The sequence below is a fragment of the Crocodylus porosus genome, unplaced genomic scaffold, assembly GCF_001723895.1.
Source record: "Crocodylus porosus isolate Cpor-Errol unplaced genomic scaffold, CroPor_comp1, whole genome shotgun sequence".
In the NCBI taxonomy this organism is placed as follows: domain Eukaryota; kingdom Metazoa; phylum Chordata; order Crocodylia; family Crocodylidae; genus Crocodylus; species Crocodylus porosus.
Window position 1 is genome coordinate 203533285 of NW_017728906.1, and position 24437 is coordinate 203557721.

The window sequence follows — 24437 nt, forward strand, 5'->3', positions numbered from 1 at the left end:
AGAACCCCCCAACCCCAGCCCCGCGCAAGGGCTGCTGGGAGTTGGAGTTGCCCCCCCCCCGCTCTCCTAGCGCACCAGCCGAGTGGGACTCCATTTCCCGTCGGCCTCTACGAGGCACCGGAAGGGGAGGGCGGGGCCAGGAGCCCGAGCGCCGCGCTATTGGCTGTGGCGGGGAGCGGGCGGAGCCTGATAGGGCGGTGGGCGGGGCGGCGGCGGCGGGGCCCGTTAGTCGCCCCCATGGCGGCGGGGCCGTTGGTGTGAGGGGAGCGCGGCCGCCATGGGTGAGTGCGGGGCTGGCGGCGACGTCAACTCCAATGTGTTGCTGGCAGCCCGCAGCACCGGCGACTTGCAGCTGGACCGCGCCGTGCGCCAGTGGCTCAGCTGGGACAAGGTGCGCGCCTCCGCCTCCCCCCGCGGGCGCCCAGGAGAGGGGTGCGGGCTTTGTACGGGTACCTCTGGGAGCAGGGGTCTGTGCAGAGATATTGGGGGAGGGGGCTGCATGGAATCGATATTGGGGGAGGGGGCTGCTTGGGGAGAAGTCAGTATGGAGAGATCTGGGTCTGTATGGTTAGCTTTGGGTGTGGGCCTATGGAGAGATGTGGGGGGAGGGGTCTCTATGGGTAGACCTGGTGGGGAGGGGTCTGTATGGGTAAACCTAAGGGGGGCCCTGTACGGATAGATCTGGGGGGAGGGGGATGTATGGGTGGGGTTAGGGGGGGCTGTATGGGTAGATCTGGGGCGAGGGGGATGTACAGATGGATCTTGGGGGTGGGGTTTGTATGGATAGATGTTGAGGGAAAGGTCTTTTATGCATAGGTCTGGGGGATAGGTCTGTATGGAGAGATCTGGGTGGGAGGGGTCTACTGATAGATCGGGGGGGTCTGTATAGATAGATCGTCGGGGAGGGGTCAGTACAGCTAGATCTGGGGGGTTGAGGTGTGTCTATATGGACAGATACAGCTATCTATGTCTGGAGAGATCTATAAAGTGATATCTGCATCTAAAGAGATCTATCTATATAGGTATTGATAGCTATATCTATATAGAGAGATCCAGTAGGTAGCCATTGATCTTTTTGGATCATGGCGTATGCGTGAGAGGTCACTCAGACTGTCGATGCCTTTGCCTAGGCAGGAAGATGGAGGAAGGGAGGCTGCTTACACCCTCAGTCTCCTCTTCAGGCAGGATCCAAGGACAGGACTGAGTCCATATGTTCGGTGCTGCGATGGCTGTAGTGATGTGCAGGTCCAGGTATCAAACCTGGGTCTCCCACATGGCAGGCAGGAGTCCAGCCCAATACCACAACAGTGAGAGTCGGAGGTCTGTCTATATAGATATCCATAGCTATTTATCTATATCTACATCTATAGAGAGACCTGTTTATATAGATACCAATGTGTATACCTAGAGATCCATCTGTCTATACATATATCAATATCTGTATGTCTATGTAGAGATCCATCTATGGAGATATTAAACTACATCTGTGTATATAGAGAGATCTCTCTATATAGTTATCTATATCAAGTGAGATATCTACCATCTGTAGATTGATAGACACATCTGTATGCACTGTGGTTAGTCTACAAGGTGCAGTCCTATCCAACCTTCTCTTGTTTTGTGTTGTTTTTTTGCCAGTGAGCCCTGGAGCAGGTGCCCTGATAGCCCCTTTTTATCCCTCCTTCCATCTGATATTCGCCTTTGCAGGGGCCATCTGCAGATGAGAAGACTGAGTGAGGGTCCCTGCAGAAGAAAAATAGAGGAAGGGGCGGTAGCTGTTTTTCAAAAACCAGCTGTCTACCGTCTGGCTAAAACACGACAGGATGGCAGTGTTATTTCTAGGCATCTGAGTCTGGGAGGAAAGGAGTGAGACATGTGCAAGTCTTGGTAAACAGTATGTTGTAATCTTGATTGCGCTATCATGTGCCAGTTATACAGCAGTACTATGGGGGAAGTGAGGAATGCACTGACCAGCAGGCAAACTGCTGAATGTATTGCCTTTTTTGTGTGGAGGAGAGAACAAATAATTATCAGAGAGAATCGTTCTGGTCTGAATGGCAAGAGAACCACTGTAAGAAATGCTCCTTGATATCATGATTTGCATGTTCCAGGAGGAGGCATCTGATCTTAAAGGCAAACATTTTGAAAAGGAGAAACGCATTTGAAAGTAGGTCTTCTCTATTGCTGCGTGCATGTTGGAAAGATTAGCCGTCTGTAGGAATAGTGTTTTCTCTTGCATCTTGATGTCCTAAAAATAATAAAAGCTGCATAATACTTCAAAGCAGAAACTCGCCACTAGCTGGGGCTATTAAGAAATTTCTCTGCAGGATACATCATTATATGCATCATGGCATCTGGATACGGTAATTGAAGGCATCCTGCGTTCGCTTTAGTCACAGATAGGAGGCCAGATGGACTGTTAATTTGTTCTGATGTATCCGTTCCTTTGTGAGGGCTTGATCCTTCGCAGGCTTGTCTCCCACTGAGGACCATATTGCTCACATACATTCTTTGCTGCATTGGGCCTCTCTTGGATTTCAGAATCCTACATAAGCAATTCTGATGTCACCAAGGTTTGTAAAGAGAACATTCTGTGTAGTATTAAATGCAGCCACCTGAAACACGGCATGGCATTCACGTGCCTATTTAACTGACTATTTAAGGTAGGAAGTAGAGAATCCCTTCTATTGAAATAATTTGGGTTTAAAGGTGAAATGCAATTAACCATGGTTCTAAAAAATGTTTTACTTTGAATCATACGAAGTCCATGTAATTTTTCCTCATCTTGACTTTTTTATATTTAAGACTAATGACTAAACACATGGACTTCAGAGAGTTTCATCTTCTAGCAAGCAGCTTTTTAAACACAAGTGTACCATAACTAGATAGCAGATGGGCTACATAATTCAGTAACTTTTTATAAAACATTAAGAGTAAGAGTGAATCTTAGCCCACAGTCATTAATCTAGCATTGGAGATTGTCTAGCTACTCTTTCATTGAAAGGACTATTTCCTGGCTAAATGTATATTTATAAGTTCCTGACCTGAGTTAGTAATAATACCTTACTTTATTAAAATATATTTTAATACTAATACACTGACAGTTATTAAAGCTGACCTTTTTTAATTTCTCACTTGAGGAGAATGGGATAGTCAGTACCATTCTGTTCCCACTTGCCACAGTTAGTTTCACTTTGCTAATTTTGAAATACCCAGGCAACTGCACTTTGGGATGTAAATGCATGGCAATTTTAAAATCCAAACTTTAGGCCTGTCTTGTTGAGCTCAACCATTCCTAGTAAAGCCAGTGGGAGTTAATAGTGCACGTGAAGTGTTGTAATCATGGTGATCCAAGAAATGTCTGAGATGCAAGGTTCTTGTGGTATCTTTTATTAGACCAACTGTTCTATTTGGGAGAGAAACTTTGGGACAAGCTTTTGGACATGTAATGCCCTTCCTCAGGTCTGGCCTAAAGAAGGGCAGTGTGAGTCCAAAAGCTTGTCCAACCTCTCTTCCAACTATACGGTTGGGCCAATAAAAGATATCACAAAAACTGCTTGCCTCTCACACAATGGGAGTTTATGGTGTTCTTGCAGAAATGAAATTAAGATCATCGAAATGGGTGAGAGTGGTGGCTGGAAGGGAAGCAATGAAATAACTCCTGGCAATACTAGCATTCCTCTTACAGCTTACTGAATGCATTTAACAAGATATGAAGGGAGTTTCTCCATGATTACCGATCTATCTATTCTCAAAATGTGCTACGTAAAAGAACATGGCCACAAACTGAAGGTGAATAGATTTAGATTGGACATATGGAAGAAATTCTTTACACTGAGGGTTGCCAAAATATGGAATGGGCTCCCAAAGGTGGTGGTGCTTTCCCCTACCTTGGAGGTGTGCAAGAAGAGATTAGACAGGCATCTGGCTGGGGTTCTCTAACCCCAGTGCTCTTTCCTGCCTGGAGCAGGGGGTCAGACCCAATAATCTGCCAGGTCCCTTCTGACCCTAGAAATCTATGAGAAATATCGAAGATTAGACTTTATAAATAAATAATAGATTTTACTTGAAATTTTTTTTTGATAAGATTTGCAATAGAATTCAAACCAAAGGTGTTCCAGTAATGTTTAGAGAACTGAATTTAACTTACTACATTAAAAAACAAACCATCAAAAAACCTCTCTGCATCTTCATGTTTGTGGGATTTTTTTTTTCCTTGTGATTTAAACTGCAATTGTGATGGTTTTCCACTAGCTCTGGCATTTGATCAAAGAAAAACTTGTACTGTGTCCGCATGCCTGGGAAGCTTTTTGTTCTCTAATGCTTTTGGAAAGGATTATTTACCATCTCTGTTTTTTGAAAAAAACAGTTTCTCAGGGTGCTGCGTAACATGCAGCTGCAGTCTTTTTGGATGGTTATCCAAACAATATTAATACTAGGGCTTCTAAATTTGCTGGTTCTTTGTGTGCATCAGCAGATACTCCGGTTATGTCCTTCAAGAACAATAAGCTACAGTTTGTGTTGCTGCTTCCCCTACCCCACTTCTGGGGGTATTATGCTTTCCCAAAAGCAGTATCAAATGCAGATTTATGCACCAAAGAAATTTTGACTAACACAAGTTGTTACTCCATACTTTGCTTCTATCTTCCCTTCTGCTTTTTCTCCTTTTCTTCTCTCCTTTTATCGCTTTTCCTTTTATTGCCATATGTCTCGCTTTACTTTTTCCAGAAAAGACTTCTTCACTGAATACACTAGGGTAGAATCCCTTTCCATTATATTAATTCTCATCTCTAGACAGAATAGTGGGCTAGAACTTCTAGTCTTTTTTGCTGTGACCATGCATCCTTCTCTGTTGTCCCATCCTTGTCCTTTCATCTCTGTCTGTCACTTTACTGTTCTTCCCCTTCCCTGCCAAGAGTGAGTTCAGGCATATATAGTGAACTGTCACTGGCAGGTGCTTTTTGAGCAAGACCTCTCCTTCATGGGACTTACTGTAGGATTTGGGCTTCAGTTGTGAATCAGTAGGCTATTTATTTTCATTCTGTGGTTTTCTAGTGCAAAACGCTGCATTTGTTTCTTAGGCCCCCTCTGTACGTGCAGGTAAAGGCATGATTGCATCTAATGTGTGATCCATGCAGTTGTGCTTCCTGCCTTGCCACATGTGCATGGCAGGAGGCGTGATTGTGGGATCATGCTTTAGATCCAATTGCACCTTATTGCTTGTATAGAAGGAGCCCAATTCTGGGCTTCCCCTCCATCAGCAAGAAGCGGACTTCCAGCTGCAGAGGGCACGGGCTGCTGGGACCAAGAGTCCCACAGCTGACAGGGTTCTCAGTCCTGGCTGCACCATGGGCACAGTTGGGACCAAGTGCCCCATTAGGTATAGGACTCTTGGTCCTGGCTGCCCACGTGGCGCATCCAGGACCGAGAGCCCCATCAGCAGTGGGGATTCTTGGTCCTGGCTGTGCCCCTATGCGGCCAGGACCAACAGCCCCGTCAGCTATGGGACTCTTGGCCCCTGCAACCATGGGGTGCTTCTAGCTGCAAGTGTGCATGGAGCACCCCCATACCCTTGTGGCTGGGAGACCACATTGGCTGCAGTCTCCCAGCCCAGGGGGTGCATTGTGCTCCCAGCACTTGGCAGCTACTATGATCTCCCATCTCTCCACAGATTGCCCACACATGCAAATTAAAGCTGTATGGAAACCAGCTATAAAGTTATTACACATTTTCAAGCAATTACGTTATAGCTGGTTGGACCTTTTTAAGGTGGGATAGCTAATTGGCACATGTAGGTGGTCTAAATTTATTGAGTCATGAACCAGGCAATTGTGCTATAAATGTAATGTGTAGAGAGGGCCTCAGAGATGCATAAGGCCCCTTCTTGAAGGGCTGATATAAATTTATGTGGTTCATGTCACCAAAGGACCTGGTCATATATTATGTAGAGCTGGAGGCTTTCAAGGATGATTCAGCAAGATCACAGCTTCGCATCTGTTGGAATTTTCCAGGTTCAGTAGTACAGCTCACTAAGGATTTGCAGCAACTTCATAAAAACACTTTGGCCTAAAGGGAGGCATCATATAACTCTGGTTGGAAAGTTGTAGTATTTAGGGTGAGCACAGAACCTCCCTGAGGTGTTAAATTTTCAACCAGCATCTAAAAATAAATGCTTTTGCTCTCCTTGGCAAGCTGCAGGTTGGTTGCTAACGAGTCCCTGCATTCTGGTGGGAACATCTGATTCTTTCATCAGGCTCACTGGACCTTTATCTCTTGATTGCATGCAATAAAAAGTCATAAGGGTTGATAAGTAGGGAATCTTCAAAGCAGGAATACAGATATCATCCTGCACCTGAGAGAATTAAGTGCTCTGCAGTATCAAGACTGCAAAGCAACTCCCTGAACATCACACAGAAAATTCACTGGGGTCCTGATTCTGCAGTAATTCTGGACATGCAGACCTCTGCAAAGACTCCCAGTCAGTTCAGGGGGCCTGTGTGTTGGTGCAGGCATGTGCCTATATAATGCTCGCTGCTGCGATCGATCGATCCATGGTTTTCTTGCTTATTCAACAGATACAAAACAGGTGAGCACCTGTTGTGCATTGCATATTATTTCTATATTCTTTCCTGTTATAAAGTTCTGTTTGCAGATGCAATTAAAATAGGTGCGATGACATGCTGATTGTCTAAAGACTGATAGGAGAGCTTACTATACAGACTTGTTCCTAGAGAGCATTTCAAGCGGGCTTTTCAAAAGAAAAAACAAAATACCACCAAGTATTATTATTTCTAGAAGCCAGAGAAAAAATGTATGAATGCCTTCAAAATATGTCGTGATAGTTTAAAAGAAGTTTATAAATAAAGGTAAAGTGCAAAAGGAAATCAAATGAAAAGAGCAAAACTGGAAAACTGGAAATAGCTGACCCACGTAGATTCCAGGGCAGCAAAAATACCTTTGCAAATAAGGCAGCAGGGAGTATGCAGACCAGAGGTAATAGAAACTAATTTGCATTAGCAGTCAGTCCTGAAGATTTAAAAAATTATGTTTATTTCGGTAGATGCTATGTTTCGAGTCAGACCATGCAAAGGTTTGAAGAGTACAGTGCCATATTGTATTGTACGCTGCAGTCTATAGGTGTAGGGACAAATGTCTCCTTATCTAAGACAAACATGTCCAATATTTGCTTTATTTCTGAGAAAAAAGTGACTGATTTTAATTGATACATAATAACTGAGTCCATAATTACCCCTTGATGTAAACTTGCTAATATACTTAGGGGCTGCGTCCACACAAGATGCTGACTGCACAGTCGATTAGTACTTGCATACTCAAGTCCAGGCAGTCCTTGGACTTACGACAGTTGGTTCCTGAAAACCGCCTCTTAAGTCAAAGTATTGCAACTTGGAACCAATTTTCTCATAAGAAGCAATGTTATAAATGGGGGATTGGTTTCTGAGCCAAGGCCCGATACCTTATTTTCACCAAAAATACTCCAGAATTTTGTACTCGATCCATTATAGATGAGTAATGTAGCATGTAGCGTAGACATGGCCACTGTGATTGACGGTGAAGTGCTACCTTTGTTCTCAGAATTAAATTCAGAAGGATGAATACTAGCAGTAATTTGAAATATTGTATAGAATTCTATACTTGTCCAGTTGTATTGTGTTGCGTAAACTGGTTTTTGAAAGTCAACCAAAATCAGAGATTAAAGACTAAAAACAGTCCAAACAATGGCCTACTGATTCCATCCAAAGACTGTATCAATATCCTGTGTGGTAACCCAGGGGAGTAGGGCACCACATGAAAAACCGGTATGGTGGAAACGTTCAGCAGTGAGGTTGGAAGGTCTGAGAGAATGGACTGTTCTGCCTATTGTTCTTCTTTTGGGAGTCCTTAATTTGTCACTGAAGCCATGAATAAACTTTATGGCCACAGCCGCTATTGTAACTGCCTACTGTGACCCACAGATTTGTCATGACGCTGTTGAGCTTTCATCAGCTTGATCTTCCTTCCCTGGTTTCATTAGCCAAGACTATACCTTTTGCAAAACTACAGTTACACGTATGACCAGAGACGCAGCTAAAGGCAGTATCATAATTGGCCTGATGTTGGTACAGGTCTGCCAGGTCTTCAGGTGGCTGCCATGATGATATGCGACGCCACTCTGTCTTCAGCAATGAGGTCGTGAGTGCCAGCGCCAAAGACAGGCTGTATTTTCACTCTCTCTCTCAACTCTTCTCTGTTTCGACTCCATAACAGAGACAGCAACAACTGTTTCAGGGAATCTTATCTAGCTTCTAAGGATATTTTTCTTTTCTTTTTTGTATCTTTTATTAAAAGCTTTTTAATGGTGATTGTTTGCCACGAAACTAAGCAGGCCAAGGTGTCTGTAAGCAAAACCGTGGACCATGTTGACTTGTTTGACAGTTCTACGCTGACAGGGGCTTTCTCACCATTGCTTCTCTCTCCCTTAATTGTCTAAGACAGTGGTGATCAAACTTTTGCCCCCACAGTCCAGATGAGGGGTGATGGGATAGTGCAGGGTCTGATCCTGGCATGAGGGTCAATATAGCATGCAGGCTATCTCCACTTAGCCTGTATGCATGGATCAGACTGCGTGGCCTTGGCTTGCCCCTGCAACTCAGATTGGGCTCTGTGGCCTCATGCTGCCTCTGCCCAGCTCCTGAGATCAGGCCTCAGGGCCTCCAGTGTTGGGATTGGGCCCCGGGGCTCCGTGTTGCTGTTCTACACTGGGATTGCACCCTGTGCCACCAGCATGCCTGATCCAGTGTACAGAGTCACACTTTCTGACCCATGGGGCTCCCCACAAGCCCAGAAACTTGGCAGCAGGGGAGCAGAACCACTACTCCCCCACTGCCCAACTTTAGGACCTGGGGGGAACCCTGTGGGTTGGGTGAGACTGCTGATGGCTGGATCTGGCCTGTGGGCTGGGGATTGAACACCCCTGGTCTAAAACAACCATTTTCATTTTTTCTTTAACTTAAATATTTCTTCTTTTAGTCTAAATTTGAGTTGCCCCTTTAAAATTGCTGTTCTTTTTTCAGGAGAAGGAAAAAAGAAGCAAAACCTATGTCAGTTGAGTAATTATGAAATGTTCCATTTATGAGAGTAGGTGACTAAACTCTGTGGCTAGGGACAGAAGTTGTACATAAACCAGTTTAAGTGATCAGAAACTTGTTTAAACCTGTAACAGAACAGATGTTCAGTGCACATAAACCAGTTTCAGAACAGCTGAAAGTGGTTTAAGATAAACCTGGTTGAATGTAGTATCAGATTTAACTGATTTAGGGCAGACCGGTGTATGAAACTTCTGTCTCAGACCTCTTCCTGGTTCAAGTTAAATCACAGTCCCCCAGCATCCTGCACTGGGCTGTGCTGTCTGCTCCAAGAGCAGGGTTGGTTCACTGCCCCTCCCAGGCAAACCCCTTCTTGGGCCTGGGAGGGGGCTTAAACCACCCCAAGTATGGAGCTGTCATGCCCCGCTTACTGCTGGTGGTGACTGTGGACTACAAATCCCAGAGGCATGTAGAAGCAGGAAGAGAAAGTGATTAGCAACCCTGTAGCGTCCTGCTACTGTGATTCTGGACTGCAAATCCCAGAGATCTTGGGGGCAGCAGAAAGAGGAAGTGAACACATGCTGGCTACATGCCAGAGACCCATGCTGTACCGCCCCCCAGCTTCTGGCTTGAGCCACTGCAGGCATGTGGCTGCATTTTTTGAATCAAAAATGAATGTCTGTTTATTTGTGTATTTGTTCAACCTCTGCATCTTAGACTAACCTGCAAAGACTGAATCAATTCAACCTCAGGCTGTTTGACTATCTGTACTTAGCTTGGGACACTTATATGCCTAGTATCATGTACCTACAATGGAGCTTTGTGACCACTTACAGTGGGCAAGTTAAAGAGGACAGGTGAGAGACAGGAGAGCAAACAAAATAAAACTGGAGAAAGTCCTAGGAACATTTACTCATTGGATATCACAAATCTCTGTAGCAAACAAAGCTCTTTAGTATAGATCTTCAATTGTATGTATATAAATACAAGGGTGAGTCTTTTCTGTTTAACATTACGTAGCTGCTTACTGTATTGGTGGAAATGCTGGCATATTGATGACTGAAAAATAAACAGATGCTTCTATTTTTATTGGGCCAACGGAATATGAAACTCAAGAACTTTGTATAAGTGGCCTTACCAGCATAATGCTTTATATATTAGATGAATTAACTGTGCATGAATGCCAGGTTCCCTGCTGTTCCAGAGGGGTTTTTTAACATACATTGCAGAATGGAATTATTGTGTGTCTTGGGGGATGATCCTTGTTCCTTTCGGAAACGATAAAAAAAAATCCATAGGTTTGCCACAGGTGTGGATCTGGCTCCTGCACCTGTAGTTGTGAAATTTCCTGTGAAGTCATTCTTTGCTACAGAGCTATGCTCCCAGAATTCACTTTGAATAATAAATAATCTTCCAACTCATGTAGTTGGGATAAAACCAGACATGGTCAGTGATCTGAAATGTCTGCAGAAAGCTAGGAACAATAGTTGGGGGAGGTTAGGATTAGTTTGGACACCTAATCATGGCAGTTAACATGCAATTTAATATGATCAGTAGTGAAATAGCAGAAACACCCAGCTAATGTGACAGGCCACAGTTCCCCAGCTGCCTCTCCTTTCTCAGGTGCCAGAAGCTCTCTCCCACACACAACCGCCTGCCAAAAACTTCCAGCTTTCCATCTTTCTTTCTTTTTTTTTACAGTCCATTTCTATCTTTAGTATGGGATTGTGCAGCATGTTGAAAGTGAAATTCAGTTTTGTGGTACTCCATCTTTAACAGAGCCAGGGGACTGAGATTGTATTGAATGCAAATTGAATGCTGCCATTTTGTGATCAAATTGAAGATGTCGTGTTCTCTACTCTGCTGCTGGGGATTGTCACAAGTTCCTTGGAGCTGGTAGAACAGGTGACTCTGAGGGTTTCAGCGGCGGGCACACAACCCTGATGTGTACGTTAGGCAAAGGATGCAATTTATGCCTCTGCTCATGCTGGTGTAACTCCACAAAATCATTTTGTATTGCAAAAAGAAATGTGCTCACCTGCACTGTAATGTATTGGAGTGCCCAGTCTATAGACCAGACTAACCGCACTCAGTTTTTTGCAAAAGTTATAACATCCAGTGTATTCCTCCCCTGGGATAAGCGCTGGATGTGCAAGGTGGTCAAAAGCATTCACAAGAACACACAAGCAGTGCGTGATTCCCATCTCTAATATCTTTCAAATGTAGACACGGCTCTGAACCATCCTCACTCAGCCCCTTGCCTCTTTGGTTCATTTTCCTATTAAATGGTAACTTCTGCATGCTCCCAAGTTTAGAATAAAGCTCAAAACAAAGTGGCTATTTAAGGAGATAATCCTGCAGCCTAACTCATGCAGTTGAGCAGCATATTTATCAATTATGTAAACCATTATTTCCTTCACTGAGTTGATGGTAAAGGATTTTCTGAGCATGCTTATTGGAGTCTACTTGAAATTGGATCTTAAGCATTGCTTGGTCAGCAGGGTGAAACAGAAGGTCAGTTATCAATGTGCATACCTCAGAGTTTCTTCTGATTTAAGCTTGAAACCTGTGGAGCATCCTGATGTTAATAGACTTGCAAAACCTTTGAAAGGGATCTACTTCTGTGAAATCTAAGAACGGTTTCCCGTTTTAGTCTCCAACTTCCCATTCCCTGCAAATGTATTTACAAGACCAACACACAGGCTCCATGGGAAGTTTAAAAGAAATCACCTTTTTCTTTGGAGACTTTGATGCAGAGTGCAGTATTAATTTACAGACAAACAGATGTGTTGCATTTTGCCATAGAAATGTTGATTCAAGGCTGCATATGTCTGGTGGCTCTTGCTTGTGGTTTATGAAGTTCACCTAACAATTTTGTCTTACTTTTTTTTCCCCAAAAGGATTTTTCCCTTCCCATCTTGTTTTCCATTCAGCTTCCAAAGAATATCCCCAAAATAGTTTTGTTCCCTATCTCTTAGGTTGTTTGCAACCTTTGGTCTGATTGAAAAATCTGCAAAGAAAAGTTGCCTGTACATGGGATATCTTAACTTCACAAGGATGGTGCCCAGATTCCATTGCAAGGATGCTTCATCTTTTGCAGGGATTTTTTTTTTTCTCTTCTAGTTAGATCAGGGGTGTGCAAAATGCGGCCTTGGGGCCAGATGCGGCCCGCTAGGTTGTTCTATTCGGCCCTCAGGGCCCCTAAAAAATTTAGAAAATGAATATTAATCAGCCCTTGATGGCTTGCCAAAACTCAGTTAGTGGCCCTCTGCCCAAAATAATTGCCTGCCCCTGAGTTAGATAGTGCTGAGCAGGCTGCCCTCTCCTATTGTGCATGGTAGGGTATTGCCTTTGAACAAAAAAAATCTTTACCCCATCTGGCTTCTGACTGAATAGCACGGGCTGGTACCTATAAAAGTGTATGCTTTTCTACCCCATTAGCCTCTAAGATACTACCCCAGCCTACCTTCTGCTTGAAACGGTAATAAAGGGTTTCAGGAAAGGTAAAATATAGTAGAAAATCAGAAATAATTCAAACTAGTTCTGCATTTCCAAGACAATGAGAATTCCTTTATTTTGTATTCTAGGCCTTTGTATTGTGAGTAATGGAGCACTGTGTCATAGCAGTGGCGATGGCTCTTAGGAGGAGGCATTTCATTGAACATCTGTTTTTATTGTAATTACTCTGACCTTCAGTTTTTAAACTAATTGAGTTTGGTATTAACGTCATTTCTGTGTCTGCATCTCCCTTATTTCCCATAGCCTGGAGAGCATGATTCTGTGCGTTTGCTCCAGCTCTTCGTTAGTTGTATGAAAGGTCTTATCTAACTTTAAAATAATGCATTTAAAAATAAATCTTCTTGTAGAAGGATTGTAACTAGTGAAGGGTCGGGGCTCATCTGAGTCTCTTTCAGCTGTGTCTGTAGTCTGGGTTCATGCTTGCTTGGATTCTCGTCACATAGATGAAGTGATGCATAGTTTTACTAATCTTCCTTTGCTCTCTCTCCGTCTTGCTGTCTCTACATAAATTCGGTGTAATGGTATGATGACCTTTTAGCTGTGGGTTTTTAATGCTGAATGGAATGTAGAATCCGTATCAACATCTGTTGATAGCTGGGATTTTTTCCTCCTCTTCCTCTCCTTTTTAATTCATAACTTCAAAAAACATACTTTACTTTTTTTTGGAAATGCTGATTTGCTGAATAAGGCCCTAACAGGCTAGATTCTAACAGGGACACTTTTGGGTAGCTGTCTGTCTTGGTTATGTGCAAATTATATAGATCCCACTAAACACTTGGCCCAAGTTCTGTTTATTGGTAAAATATGCATTAATGTTGTGACTTAGTTATACAACTTCATTACTCTGGCAGGATGTCGTGCTCTAAACTCACAGTAGTTGTAACTGTTGCTAGTGTTAGCAGTGTCATGGAGAACAGGTTACCTGTGGCCACATGCTCAGATAAACTGCCATATTTTGTGAGCTGTTTTAAAAAAGGCAATATTAAATTGCATGTTAAATTTTTTTTTTCTTTCTACCGTTCAGAGGTTGTATTCCAGTGATTTAACCATTTCATTATGCATTGCTTTATGCTCCTTTCTAATAAAAGATGGTTTGGTTTTGACTGGAGAAAAGCAACATTATGCCATTTTTTATCTTTCTGGAGAAACATCCTTTCTGCAGAGTATGTTGGTTTTCAGTGCTGGACGCGGAGCTGTGGCAGGCCAGGCTGGCCCAGGAGCTGGCTGACCTCTTTATGGTAAATGTCAGTGGTGTGCACCCTCATCTTTCACATTCCAGTTGCCTTTTTTAACCTCCCTTTAGGACCCTGCTTTAAGTGCCATGCTCTAGGCTATGGGATTTTATATTCGGCATATTCATATTGTTGCGTTCTTTGGCTGTAATCAAAATTATTTTTTGTAACTACGCACTAATTGCATTACAGTCAGATTTGCCTTGTAGATGAGCCGGTCTTAAGTTCTGGCTTCTGCTTAACCCAGTAAGCTAACAACACCCAGTTTAGGGTATTCTCTGCTTCGCGGCTCCACGGAGTATAAAGACTTCATATGCTTCAGTATAAAAGCATGGACCTTTTTTGCTTTGAGCTGATTTTTTTGGTGATTCACAGAAACTTAATGAATATGTCTTGAATGAACTGCAAGGCACCTTGTAACATGGAAGTATCTTTCAAGGACTGTATGGACCAAGCATGTGATATTGAAAGTCTGGACAAGTTTTATTAAGGGCTGTTCCTTCTTTTTCCCCCCAAGGTAAACTTGGGTCACTCTGTTGTGTGCATAGTTAAAGTAATTGTATGTAATCAAAAAACCGCTTTAAGTGAAATGACAAGGTTAGAGTAGTTTGCTCACTATTAGAACCAGAAGCACATTGTACTTTAAATGTGGATATACATAACCAGAGATTAGGGCAGTAGAGTGATGAGAGACTAGTGGTAATTAGTAATGATGGTACATGATTGTGTTCCTGCTAACGCTCAAAAGATGGACATTGATTTGAGGCAGCTTTTGAAGTCTGAAGAGACAAGCTTTTTTCTCCCCTTTCATTGCAAACAGAAAACGATAAGAAGACAGTCAAGCCCCTCCTTCATTAAGTTTCAAATTAATGCAACTGACTATAAAGTAAGGAAATAAGCTTTGAACTTTAGGTAAAATTGACTTGTATGTGCCCACTGCAAGGCTGTATTAATACAGTACCTTTGACATGGCCATACAGTGCCACAGAAGTAAGTAAAACAGCTGGAGTTTTAAGGGGCTGACCTCTGACTTTTGCCTGGGTCAGTGCTGAAACACTTACTATAGGGGTGGGTAACATCTGGCCCACGGGCCAGATCAGGCCTGCAGCAGACCTCATTTCCCAGCAGCCCCGGGCTCCTGGCCAGACTCCAGGAAGACCCTGGGAATGCAGGGCTGGGCCAAGCCAGGCCAGAGCTTTCAGCTTTCTGTCTGTTCTTACTCTCATGCCATGTTAGTAAACCAAGGGGACAATGAGTTAGTGTTATAATAGGACTTGCTCATCCACCCCTTCCTTCAGGCTGTTTCCCCAAAAGGTTTGTTTTGGATATCTCTGTGCCCTGCTGATGTAGGAGCGGAAACTACCAGCTGATGCAGTAAAGGAGGGTGATCGTGGATTTTGCTGTTGCTGCAGCTGTATAAACATTTGGTGAGGCTGGAATATAATCCCCACACATTGATATTTTTTGCTGGCAAGAAGCTGGCAGTGTGTGAGAGAAGCCTGTGTCCTTTGCCTGGTGGATCATCGGTCTGCCTGAGCACGGTCCACTGAATCAAGTATCTGGATGGATGGAGCTTGACTACCTTCTTAACTGCAGCTTTACTGGCAGAGGGCACAAGGAATTTTGTCTCTTTTTCTCTCTGTCTCTCTAAAGGTTTCCCCTCCCATCCTACCTTTTCCTATAACTAAAATAAATTACCACCTGCACTGTGTTGCTTCAGCATTTTTGCCTTATACAGCTTTTTGCCTGAAAAAGGCCCTAGTCCAGTAGTCCTCTCCCTTGTTAGACTTGAGGCTTACTTGGAAAATACCAGCTTTTAGCTTTCATTCGTTTTTTATTACAAAAAAAAAATAATAGAGCAATTCTTCTCTTTTAAAGGGCTCAGGAAGACCACAACAGGGAATAATGATTTTAACATTCGGAATTTGTATTTGAAAGCTCTGGATTTATCTTGCGAGGCCATAAGTTGGTGTTTGCACCCATAACTGAATGGCACCCTGAACACCCTTGAAAGGATCTCACGGCATCGTTTATTGAGAATCCCTGCCCTAGCCATTCTGCCAGATTGTTCTTCAAGTCACTGGGTTGTAGAAAAACAGAGCTGGAAGGGTCATCTAGTCATGCCCCCTGCATAAAGAAGGATCATCCATATCCAAACCATCCTATACAGATCTGTTGTCTAACCTATTAGCAAAACTACAGTCAACTGTGATGCAACCCCAAGACATAACACCCTAAGCTGTCGCAGGTAAAGAGGAGGACCCTGTGTGCTAGATGGTGCGCGTGGGGCTTGGCTGAAGTGGCGTGGGGCCCAATGATGCTCTGACCCCACAAGGGACCTAGCCTGCAGACTAGCCCTGCACCAATCATCTGGCCCACAGGGACAACAAATTGAGCACCACTGGATTAGTCAACCAAAATAGGTCCCTACAGCCCTATTTTTCTCTCGTTCTACACAGCCTGGTCAGATGGCATGGATGCAACATGTTTCTACATCCCTTAATTTTTACATCCACAGGATGAGAGCTTTCTGCCTGTGTAATTTCCAAGGCATGCAGGGCAAAATAATTAATGTATGGGGAAAAAAAATTATATACGCTGCTTTATATTCCAGAGATACATAATTCCAACCTCTTTCATATGCTCGAGGCAGCGAAGTGTCTCGAGCTGAAAGTTTTCTCTGCTTGCATACATAATGGATGTTCATAGACACGAGCTTTTCCAATAATGCTAGTTATCGCAGCTGTACAAACAAACATGCACCATTTGTTCATGAAAAGTTATTCAATGTGCAAGGTAGATATGAATGGCCTGATTTTTGGATTCATTTCAGCTGACTGGGAGATGCAGCTGCATGAAATGCCTTTCAAACTTAGATCCAGAAGCTATTTGTTTAGCAAGCCTTGGTATAAATGTGGGCCTGCTTACTACATATAAGCACATAAATAAATCCACTTTTCAAGAGAGTTGGAAAAGCACAACAACTTGGTTTAGCTGAAAAATTAGCTACTAAATTATCCTAAATTTTCTTGGACCTGCTGCTACCATCTCCAATGTTTGGTAGTAAAGACTCATAAGAGTTGATGAATAAAATAAATCTTTCACGGTTACTTCTTTCCCTTTGAGAGATCAGCTCAGTCACCTTTCTCAACAAGATGGAATATCTTGGCATTTGCAGACTTCCTCCAGATCAGAAAGATATGAATATGTGTCTTGGCTGCATCTAACTTCATGCTTAGTCTCAAACGCACAGCTTCTGGAATTGTGGATCTGGATCAGAGTGTACTCGCAGTTTCTTGCAGGCGTGGGCAAATTACAGGCTTGAAAGCAAGCAAGGCCTGGACAACTTCAGATTAATTATCTTTATAAGACAAACTGCCAAACAGTCACATTTATCTCTGTCATGCTACCAAGGGCATACAGCAGGCACTTGAAGAACTGTAAACATTCAAAGTTAATCAATGAGGTGGACCGATGGCATTGACTAAATGGGGAAAAAATACTGGGGAAAAAAGCAGCTTTGGAAAATAAAGCCAGGGTTAGAAAACAAAGAGCACTGAAGGCAGGTAAAAAATGTAGAACGGCAGTTCCTGCTGCGGGAGGGCAGACTGATTGGAAATGAGCCACGTACAGTAGGTTGTTGTGAAAGATAAAAATAACTGATGGACTTCAGAGCTTGTCTATTTTGAAGGCTCTACAAATACAGAATGAGCATGAGGAAATGTAGTACTACACATCTGTTTTAGCTTAGACGACGAGGTTAAATTCGCCCCTGTGGTTAACTACATGGAAGTCAGTGTTGGTTCAGGGATGAATTTGGCTTAAGATGCTTGTGTTCTTCCCACTGAATGCCATCAACTATTTACAGTGGTCCTGGATTCTCTCTGCCAGTACTAGTACTACTCTTCTTGCCGGGATCACCTACGCGATCAGCAGCCTGGGGGACAGGCCCTATGAGGAGAGACTTCAGGATTTGGGACTCTTCAGCCTGAGCAAAAGAAGGCTGAGAGGTGACTTGGTAGTCTCCTACAAGTATCGCAAGGGAGAACACCAGGACCCAGGTGAACAACTTTTCAGAAAAGCACCCCCCATCCCCAGGAAGGCTCAGACCAATGGACACGAGCTAGTCGGAGAAAAGCTTTGGCTGGACATAAGGAAAAACTTTTCTGTACGGGTAACTAGCATCTGGAACACACTCCTAGCAGAGGTGTGCAGTTGCCATCTCAGGTGGTCTTTAAGAGGCCGCTGGATAAATACCTTGTTGAAGTCATTGGAGTCCAGTGACCTCCTGCCCATGGCAGGGGACCGGACTTGATGATCTTACACAGGGGCGGGCACTTATTTCGGGCAGAAGGCTGCTTACTGAGTTTCAGCAAGCCATTGGGGGCCGCATGACAGGCAGCCAGGGACAGATGTATTTTAATTTTCTAAATTTTTAGGGGCTCCGCGGGCCAGATAGAAAGGGCTAGCAGGCCTGCATCTGGCCTGTGGGCTCCATTTTGCCCGCTTCTGATCTTACAGGTCCCTTCTGGTCTTCCTTTCTATGAGTCTATGATATTTTGATCTGAGCAGTATTCCTGCCTAGCGCAGGGGTTTGGACTTGATCTGCTGAGGTCCTTCCAGCCCTTAATTTCTGTTATTCTATGATTTCTGTGGTTACTTCTGGGGGGTTAAAGTAGCACCAAAGGACCTATAAACACAGGCCCAATTTGTCTTAGACACAAACCAAACTAAAGCAGACGATCCCTGCCTTGCTGTCTGAAATCGGAAGGGACAGAGCGAAGCTCAGGAGACGGGGATGTAACACACAAGCAGAGCAAACAATATGATAATCACAAAATCACAGGTAAGTTGTTCTATTCATAAATTATCTCTATTCAATAAAAAATTAGAAAAAGAAGTCTAGGGAAGTGAGTGCAGAGGACATAGGGTAAGTTGCAAGTACAGCTGATGTGAAAAGGCTGAAAAAGTGATTGAGGCAGACAGTCATTTGGGACTGAGCAGAGATGGTCCAGTCAGAGCTAGGCAGTTCTCTTGTCCTAACAGATCCCTGTTTTGGCTGTTCTCATCATTTGGCTACTCTTTGTCTATAGACAGGCATACATTTCAACCTTTTTTAAAAGGGAGAAGGAATGTAGCTGAATATTTCATCAGCAGTTAGTCAGAAATGCATGAGACTGCAATAAATCAGCTGTTACACTGTTAGCAATACAAATGCTTATATAAACAATTCAAGTGGGCTAAATGACTGCAATTTTAACCTTAAATGAAACGGGGATAAAGTTGCAACAGTTCTTCCACACTTGTGTTACTACAGAAGTGTGCCAATAGTTGCATTGTACCAGCTTATAATGGTATCATTTGTTAGGATTCCCAGGCTCCTCCATTCTTTTTTAAATTTATTATTGTTCTTCGTTTTGTTTTGACATTAACATGTTTTCTTGAGTTGGGATCTTGTATTGTCTTGTCCCCAGACCACTGCGTCTACTTTTAATGTGCATTTTACTGATTTTAGTCTAACGTTATTCCAAACAGAAAAATATAGAACTGATAAGCATACAGAAGACAGGTGTTCTGGCTAGTGAAGTCACTAAGTGCCTATTTCATGATGGGCCAGTGTGTTTGCTCTATTGGTTAATTAAGTGCAGTCTGCTGACAAGGGATTGTGTCTAGTTTAAAAGACTAAGGTCTTAATTAAAGCACCTATCTAAATAGCTTTAAATCTGTTTCTTATTTTAATAGTTGCCTCCAGTAGCCTATTTTTGGGGGAAAGGCACTATCCTCTATGCTTATTACTGTGAATGTTTGGTAGTTTTTAAACATTTGAAGATATGTCATACAAGGAATGAGACTCAGCGCAACAACTCCATAAGGCTTTTTGCTGTTAGTGTAGTGTTATGCTCGGGATTTTAAATGCGCAAGTCAGAAATATTCATGTATGTGTATGTAACTTCCATTGTTTGAAGGCGGTGATCTGTTTAGAGAATAGAGGAAATTGTCACTGTAATCAGTAAACATGTGTGGGTAACTTTATTTCAGAAATAACATTTTGAGGAAAGGTGGTAACATTGTATTTTTCCTCCATATCTAATCATTGTCAAAATGACCGTAGACCTCATAGTCTTTTGCTTTCCTTCCCTTTATATTAGCCATAATGTTGGGCAGATGTAGCTTTTTGTCAGGCACTTATATAAATGACAGGTGATCTCTTGAGACCATATTTATCATTCCCATGAAACTTCTGAACTGGGCTGTAGTGGTTGCATTGTCTTAAGAGGAGTGGGACCCATTTTTCCCTGGTGGGACACAGCTCTTGCAGCATGCAACATTCAGCAGTGCAGCGGTTTCTTGGGATCATCTGGACCTTTATGAAAGATATTTCCTAAATAATCATATTCATTTTTCCCCCCAATTCCTGGTAGTTTTGAAGCCTTTTGGGGGTAAATTTGTAGAAGAACCTGAACTGCTCCATGAGCGGCGTCACCCCAGCAAGGAGGGAGCTTAGGGAAGTTTGCGACCCTTTCTTTATCCGATATGCGACTGACGCTGTGGAAGGTGTTGAGGACACATGGCCACCAGCTGGCTCATTATGCTGTTTCTTGGTTAACATCAGAAATGTTTTCTGCCGGAACCAAAGACCCTGGAGGGTAATAAAAAGAAATCCCCAACACTTCAGCAATGCAAGCAACACATTCTCTTTCTTTATGGAGGTTTCATGTACGTGGACCTTCTTTCCCCACAGGAGGAAGCTCAGAGACTGCTTTAGCCTGTTTGAAGAGACATAGAAGGCAAAGGATATGAAATATCAAAATGTGACAGTCCTAGCCTTTGGTGTGGTGGTAGGGATAATAGCCTTTGCTGCTTAACCCTTCAGCTTGAGTGATTTAAAGCATGACTAGACAAAGTGTTAAACACAAAATGAAAATGCCTGAAATGAGAGTAAGGAATAATTTTGCATTAGTTCTAGGCAATTAATAGCATAGCGGGTGTATTTTCAACCACATCCTTAGGTGACTGACTCCCATTGACTACCAGACTTTGAACATTTTTACTGTTTGGTCTCTACATTTCCAATTTGCATGACCACAGTTTATGAGAAGTTATATTGTATAGTGGTGGTAGTCGAGATAAATTTCTTGAGATACCAGCTACTCTAAGGGAACTGGTGATAGACCACGCTGTTGGAAAGGAATATTTTCTGAAACATATTCTGCCTTTGTAATCGAGTTGTGTATAAGTAAGGGTATTTGAGTAGAGGAAGAGTGCTAGAAATGTCAAAGCTACTGCAAGAAAATATTCCCCCCCACCCCAGTGTGTTATAAAACAGCACTGGCTATATATGCAGACTTCCTGCTATTACCTGTACAGATGTTAAATAAAATTCTTGCCTTAACTTCATGGAGGCAGTAATGCATGGCCCTGATTTTCCTCTGGTGGTAACAAAACTGAGACTTTTCACTTCCTCTTTTACAGAACCCAAAAACAAAAGAGCAGATTGAAAACCTGTTACAGAATGGGAAGGATAAAGAACTGCGGGATCGTCTCTGTTGCAGGCTGACATTTGGGACTGCTGGCCTTCGCTCTGCTATGGGGGCAGGCTTTTGCTACATTAATGACCTTACAGTGATCCAGTCAACACAGGTAACTGCTGGGTAGCAGCAACCAGGCAGACTTTGTTTCAATCATCATTCTTATCCTTTAAAATGATGCCTTTGGATCTGAAATTCAAACATATTTACAAGTTACGTAAGAATGGTTTCACTTGCCTCTCTAATATAACTTCCTGATTGCCCTGTGGTGACCATTCAACAACAACACGCTGCAACAGTACAAAATGTTTTGGGGCAGGAAGTGAAACATGTTTATTCAGTTAAACCTGCACAGAGGAATGTAATGACCTGAACTGGATTTTGGCTTGTAGTTAAAGCCAGAGAGCCGGTGCCTTTAGACTATTACTTTCAGTGCATTCATATCATTGTAAAAATCTTTCCTTGTTTTACGAGAGCAACCAAATGATCAAGAAGCTAAAAGAAGGAGTTACTTATGGGGAGCAGTTACAAGTTATAAATATGTGGCTTTGCCCTAAAGACTGTTGAGGGATCTAAACACTAGCAAGAAAAACTGTCCAAGTTGGTATAATTTGGTATATAAAGAGAGATTAGGAAAAAGATAGGATGAATTTCTGAGATGTCTTAGCCTTTGGATTAGGCTGCCTGAAGTGGAAGGGAAGTGAAATGAAGTTTATGAAGAAAGTACTTTCAGGGAGATGGACTGGGTAACTACATACATCTCATTCATTTCCGGCATTGGTAATGAAAGTAAGATTTGTTTTCAGTGTACTGTGTTTTACTAAATATTACTGCTTTGATTCAGAGATGTTGATATGCTGTTTGGGCATGTACAGAGATAACTTCAGCTACCATAAATCCAGCAGCTTGCCTCAAAGTAGTTTTCTGTGTGGGGCCAGCTATTATCTCCAAAAATTTTCTTAGAGCTTTTTTTAAAACCAGGACCCCAAGCCTTTTGCACGGTATTTCTTGGAAAGTTAGAAGTTTTAGTGTTGAAACCTGAGAAGCATTTTTTTCACTTCATTGATCATAAACATCTCACCAGTGTCCATTTGGACGTGAACCTTATTTGTCAGACTTTTGCTTTAAAATGTTACCCGCAGAAGTCTTTCATATTGCCTGTTTGAGGGACCACAGTGGTGACTAGCAAATCTAATATGGTACCCCACACATCTGGGCCAGTCAGTTTGTTGTGGACAAATATATAACCTGCCTGCCTGCTTTCCATTCTCTTTTGGGTTTTGGAAGTGGGCAAAGGATTGAAAATAGCAATGCTCATGTTCTCCTACCCCTTCAGGAAGAGGTGAGAGAGGCAAGAAGTTTAGTGCTTTCTTCTCATTACAAGGAGAAATCTGGAAATACGGAATTGTAGCATATGAGCACATACACAGATAGTCCAAAAAAGTAGTTGTTAGTTACTATTAGTAATAAGAAACTAGTACTAGTACATTACTAGCAGTTACTAATAGTAAGTTACTACTAGTAGGCTGACTATTCTGTAGTAGCAGAAGGCTACTTTTAGGCAGACCTTCTTTGCTTCTATGCAGCACTTTATTTAGTACATTTATATGCTGTCTTGTCGGTGAATGTTCAGTTTTTCGGCTCGTTAAATGACTGCAGAACAGGTTTTGGTGGATTTGTTATTAACCAAAATTACTCCATGCACTTTCTTGAAGGGTATGGGGGGATTGGATGAGGGACAACTGTGGGTCATTTAAATACAAAATCAAGGTTTGTAGTCTTACTTTAAGTGCCGGTTTTGTCAAAGAAAAAAAAAATCTGTTGGACTGTTAATTCTCAAAAGCAAGTTGATAAAATACTTACTCTTACTGAAATTATAGAATGGATCAGTTCCAAACGTGAGCATAACATGTGCTTTAGTGTGGTGAACTCAGGTCTGGTTATGTAAAGTGGGAATCTGGTTCTTGACATTGACCTTGTCATTCAGGAGCCCTCTGCAAGTCACTTCTCCTTTTCACTTGTTTTTTTAAGTCTCTAAAATGTAGGTGATAACACAGTGGTATTATTTGGCTTAATCAGCTTGTATGACACTGATAGAGCACATATGGGCACGTCCTACATATGCAATTAATGCACAGCAATAAACTCCAGTATGTATTACGCCAGAGTTTATTGATCCCAGGTGCCACATGTGAACGTGTGGTTAGGACAGGCAGCATGTTGAGCTGGGTCGGTGCGGCTCTGGCTGACGCGGGGCCCGGGGGTGTCAGCCTCCCAGCCCTGGACTGCTCTAAGCTGACTCGGTGTGCTGCAGAGGAGCCGGCTGGGGCACAAGGGTGCTTCAGTGCAGGCTCAACCTGCTGCATAGCCCCTCACTGAAGCACCCTTGTGCCGTCGCCAGACCCATCAGCATCTACATGTGTGGTGCTTCAATAGAATAGTGCTTGCATTTAGAAGTACTAACCTACTACAGAGTTAATTAGTTTACCCTGCCCTAATAGCACGGCACTTGTAGATGCTGAGACATTTACCGCAGAGCAAATTAAGCAACTAATTTGTAGACGTGCCCGCAGTGCTTTATTTTCACACCTACGTGGAAGTCTTTGTATTTTGGTGACTCAAGACTAGCACAACAAGAATTCTACCACTTGGGGTAACTCTCCATTGCTAAGTAGCATAGTATAAACATTCATTATAGCGTTTTAGCCAACCCTGTATTGAATGCTTGTGGGAGACTTGGGCAGAATCTCCTAAAACCACTGTAGTGAAAAACAAACTCTAAAGCCAGCGTTTTTAGCTTTTTCTTGAAAATTCATATGATATTTAATTTGTCTTATTGATGTCCAGATGCCCTCCACCCAAGGGTGTTGAGGGAACTGGCAGGGGTCATCACGGAGCCCTTGGCCTGGCTGTATGAGCAATCATGGTCATCTGGCCAGGTGCTGGGGGATTGGAAACTGGCTAATGTGGTCCCAATGTTCAAGAAAGGGAGGAAGGAAGACCCAGGTAACTATAGGCCTGTAAGCCTCACCTCGGTGCTCGGGAAGATCTTGGAGAGAATCATCAAGGAGCAC

At 42.9% G+C, this 24437-nt stretch overlaps 1 protein-coding gene across 1 annotated transcript in view; it reads left to right on the plus strand.

Annotated features, from left to right (window-relative positions):
• The first annotated feature begins 213 nt into the window (after positions 1-213).
• Positions 214-24437, plus strand: part of PGM2L1 (phosphoglucomutase 2 like 1) — a 55114-nt gene continuing 30890 nt past the window's right edge. Inside the window, exons 1-2 of the mRNA XM_019530561.1 lie at positions 214-391; positions 21308-21475. Coding sequence (XP_019386106.1) covers positions 278-391; positions 21308-21475 — 282 coding nt within the window. The 5' untranslated portion in view covers positions 214-277. The remainder of the gene's footprint in view (positions 392-21307; positions 21476-24437) is intronic.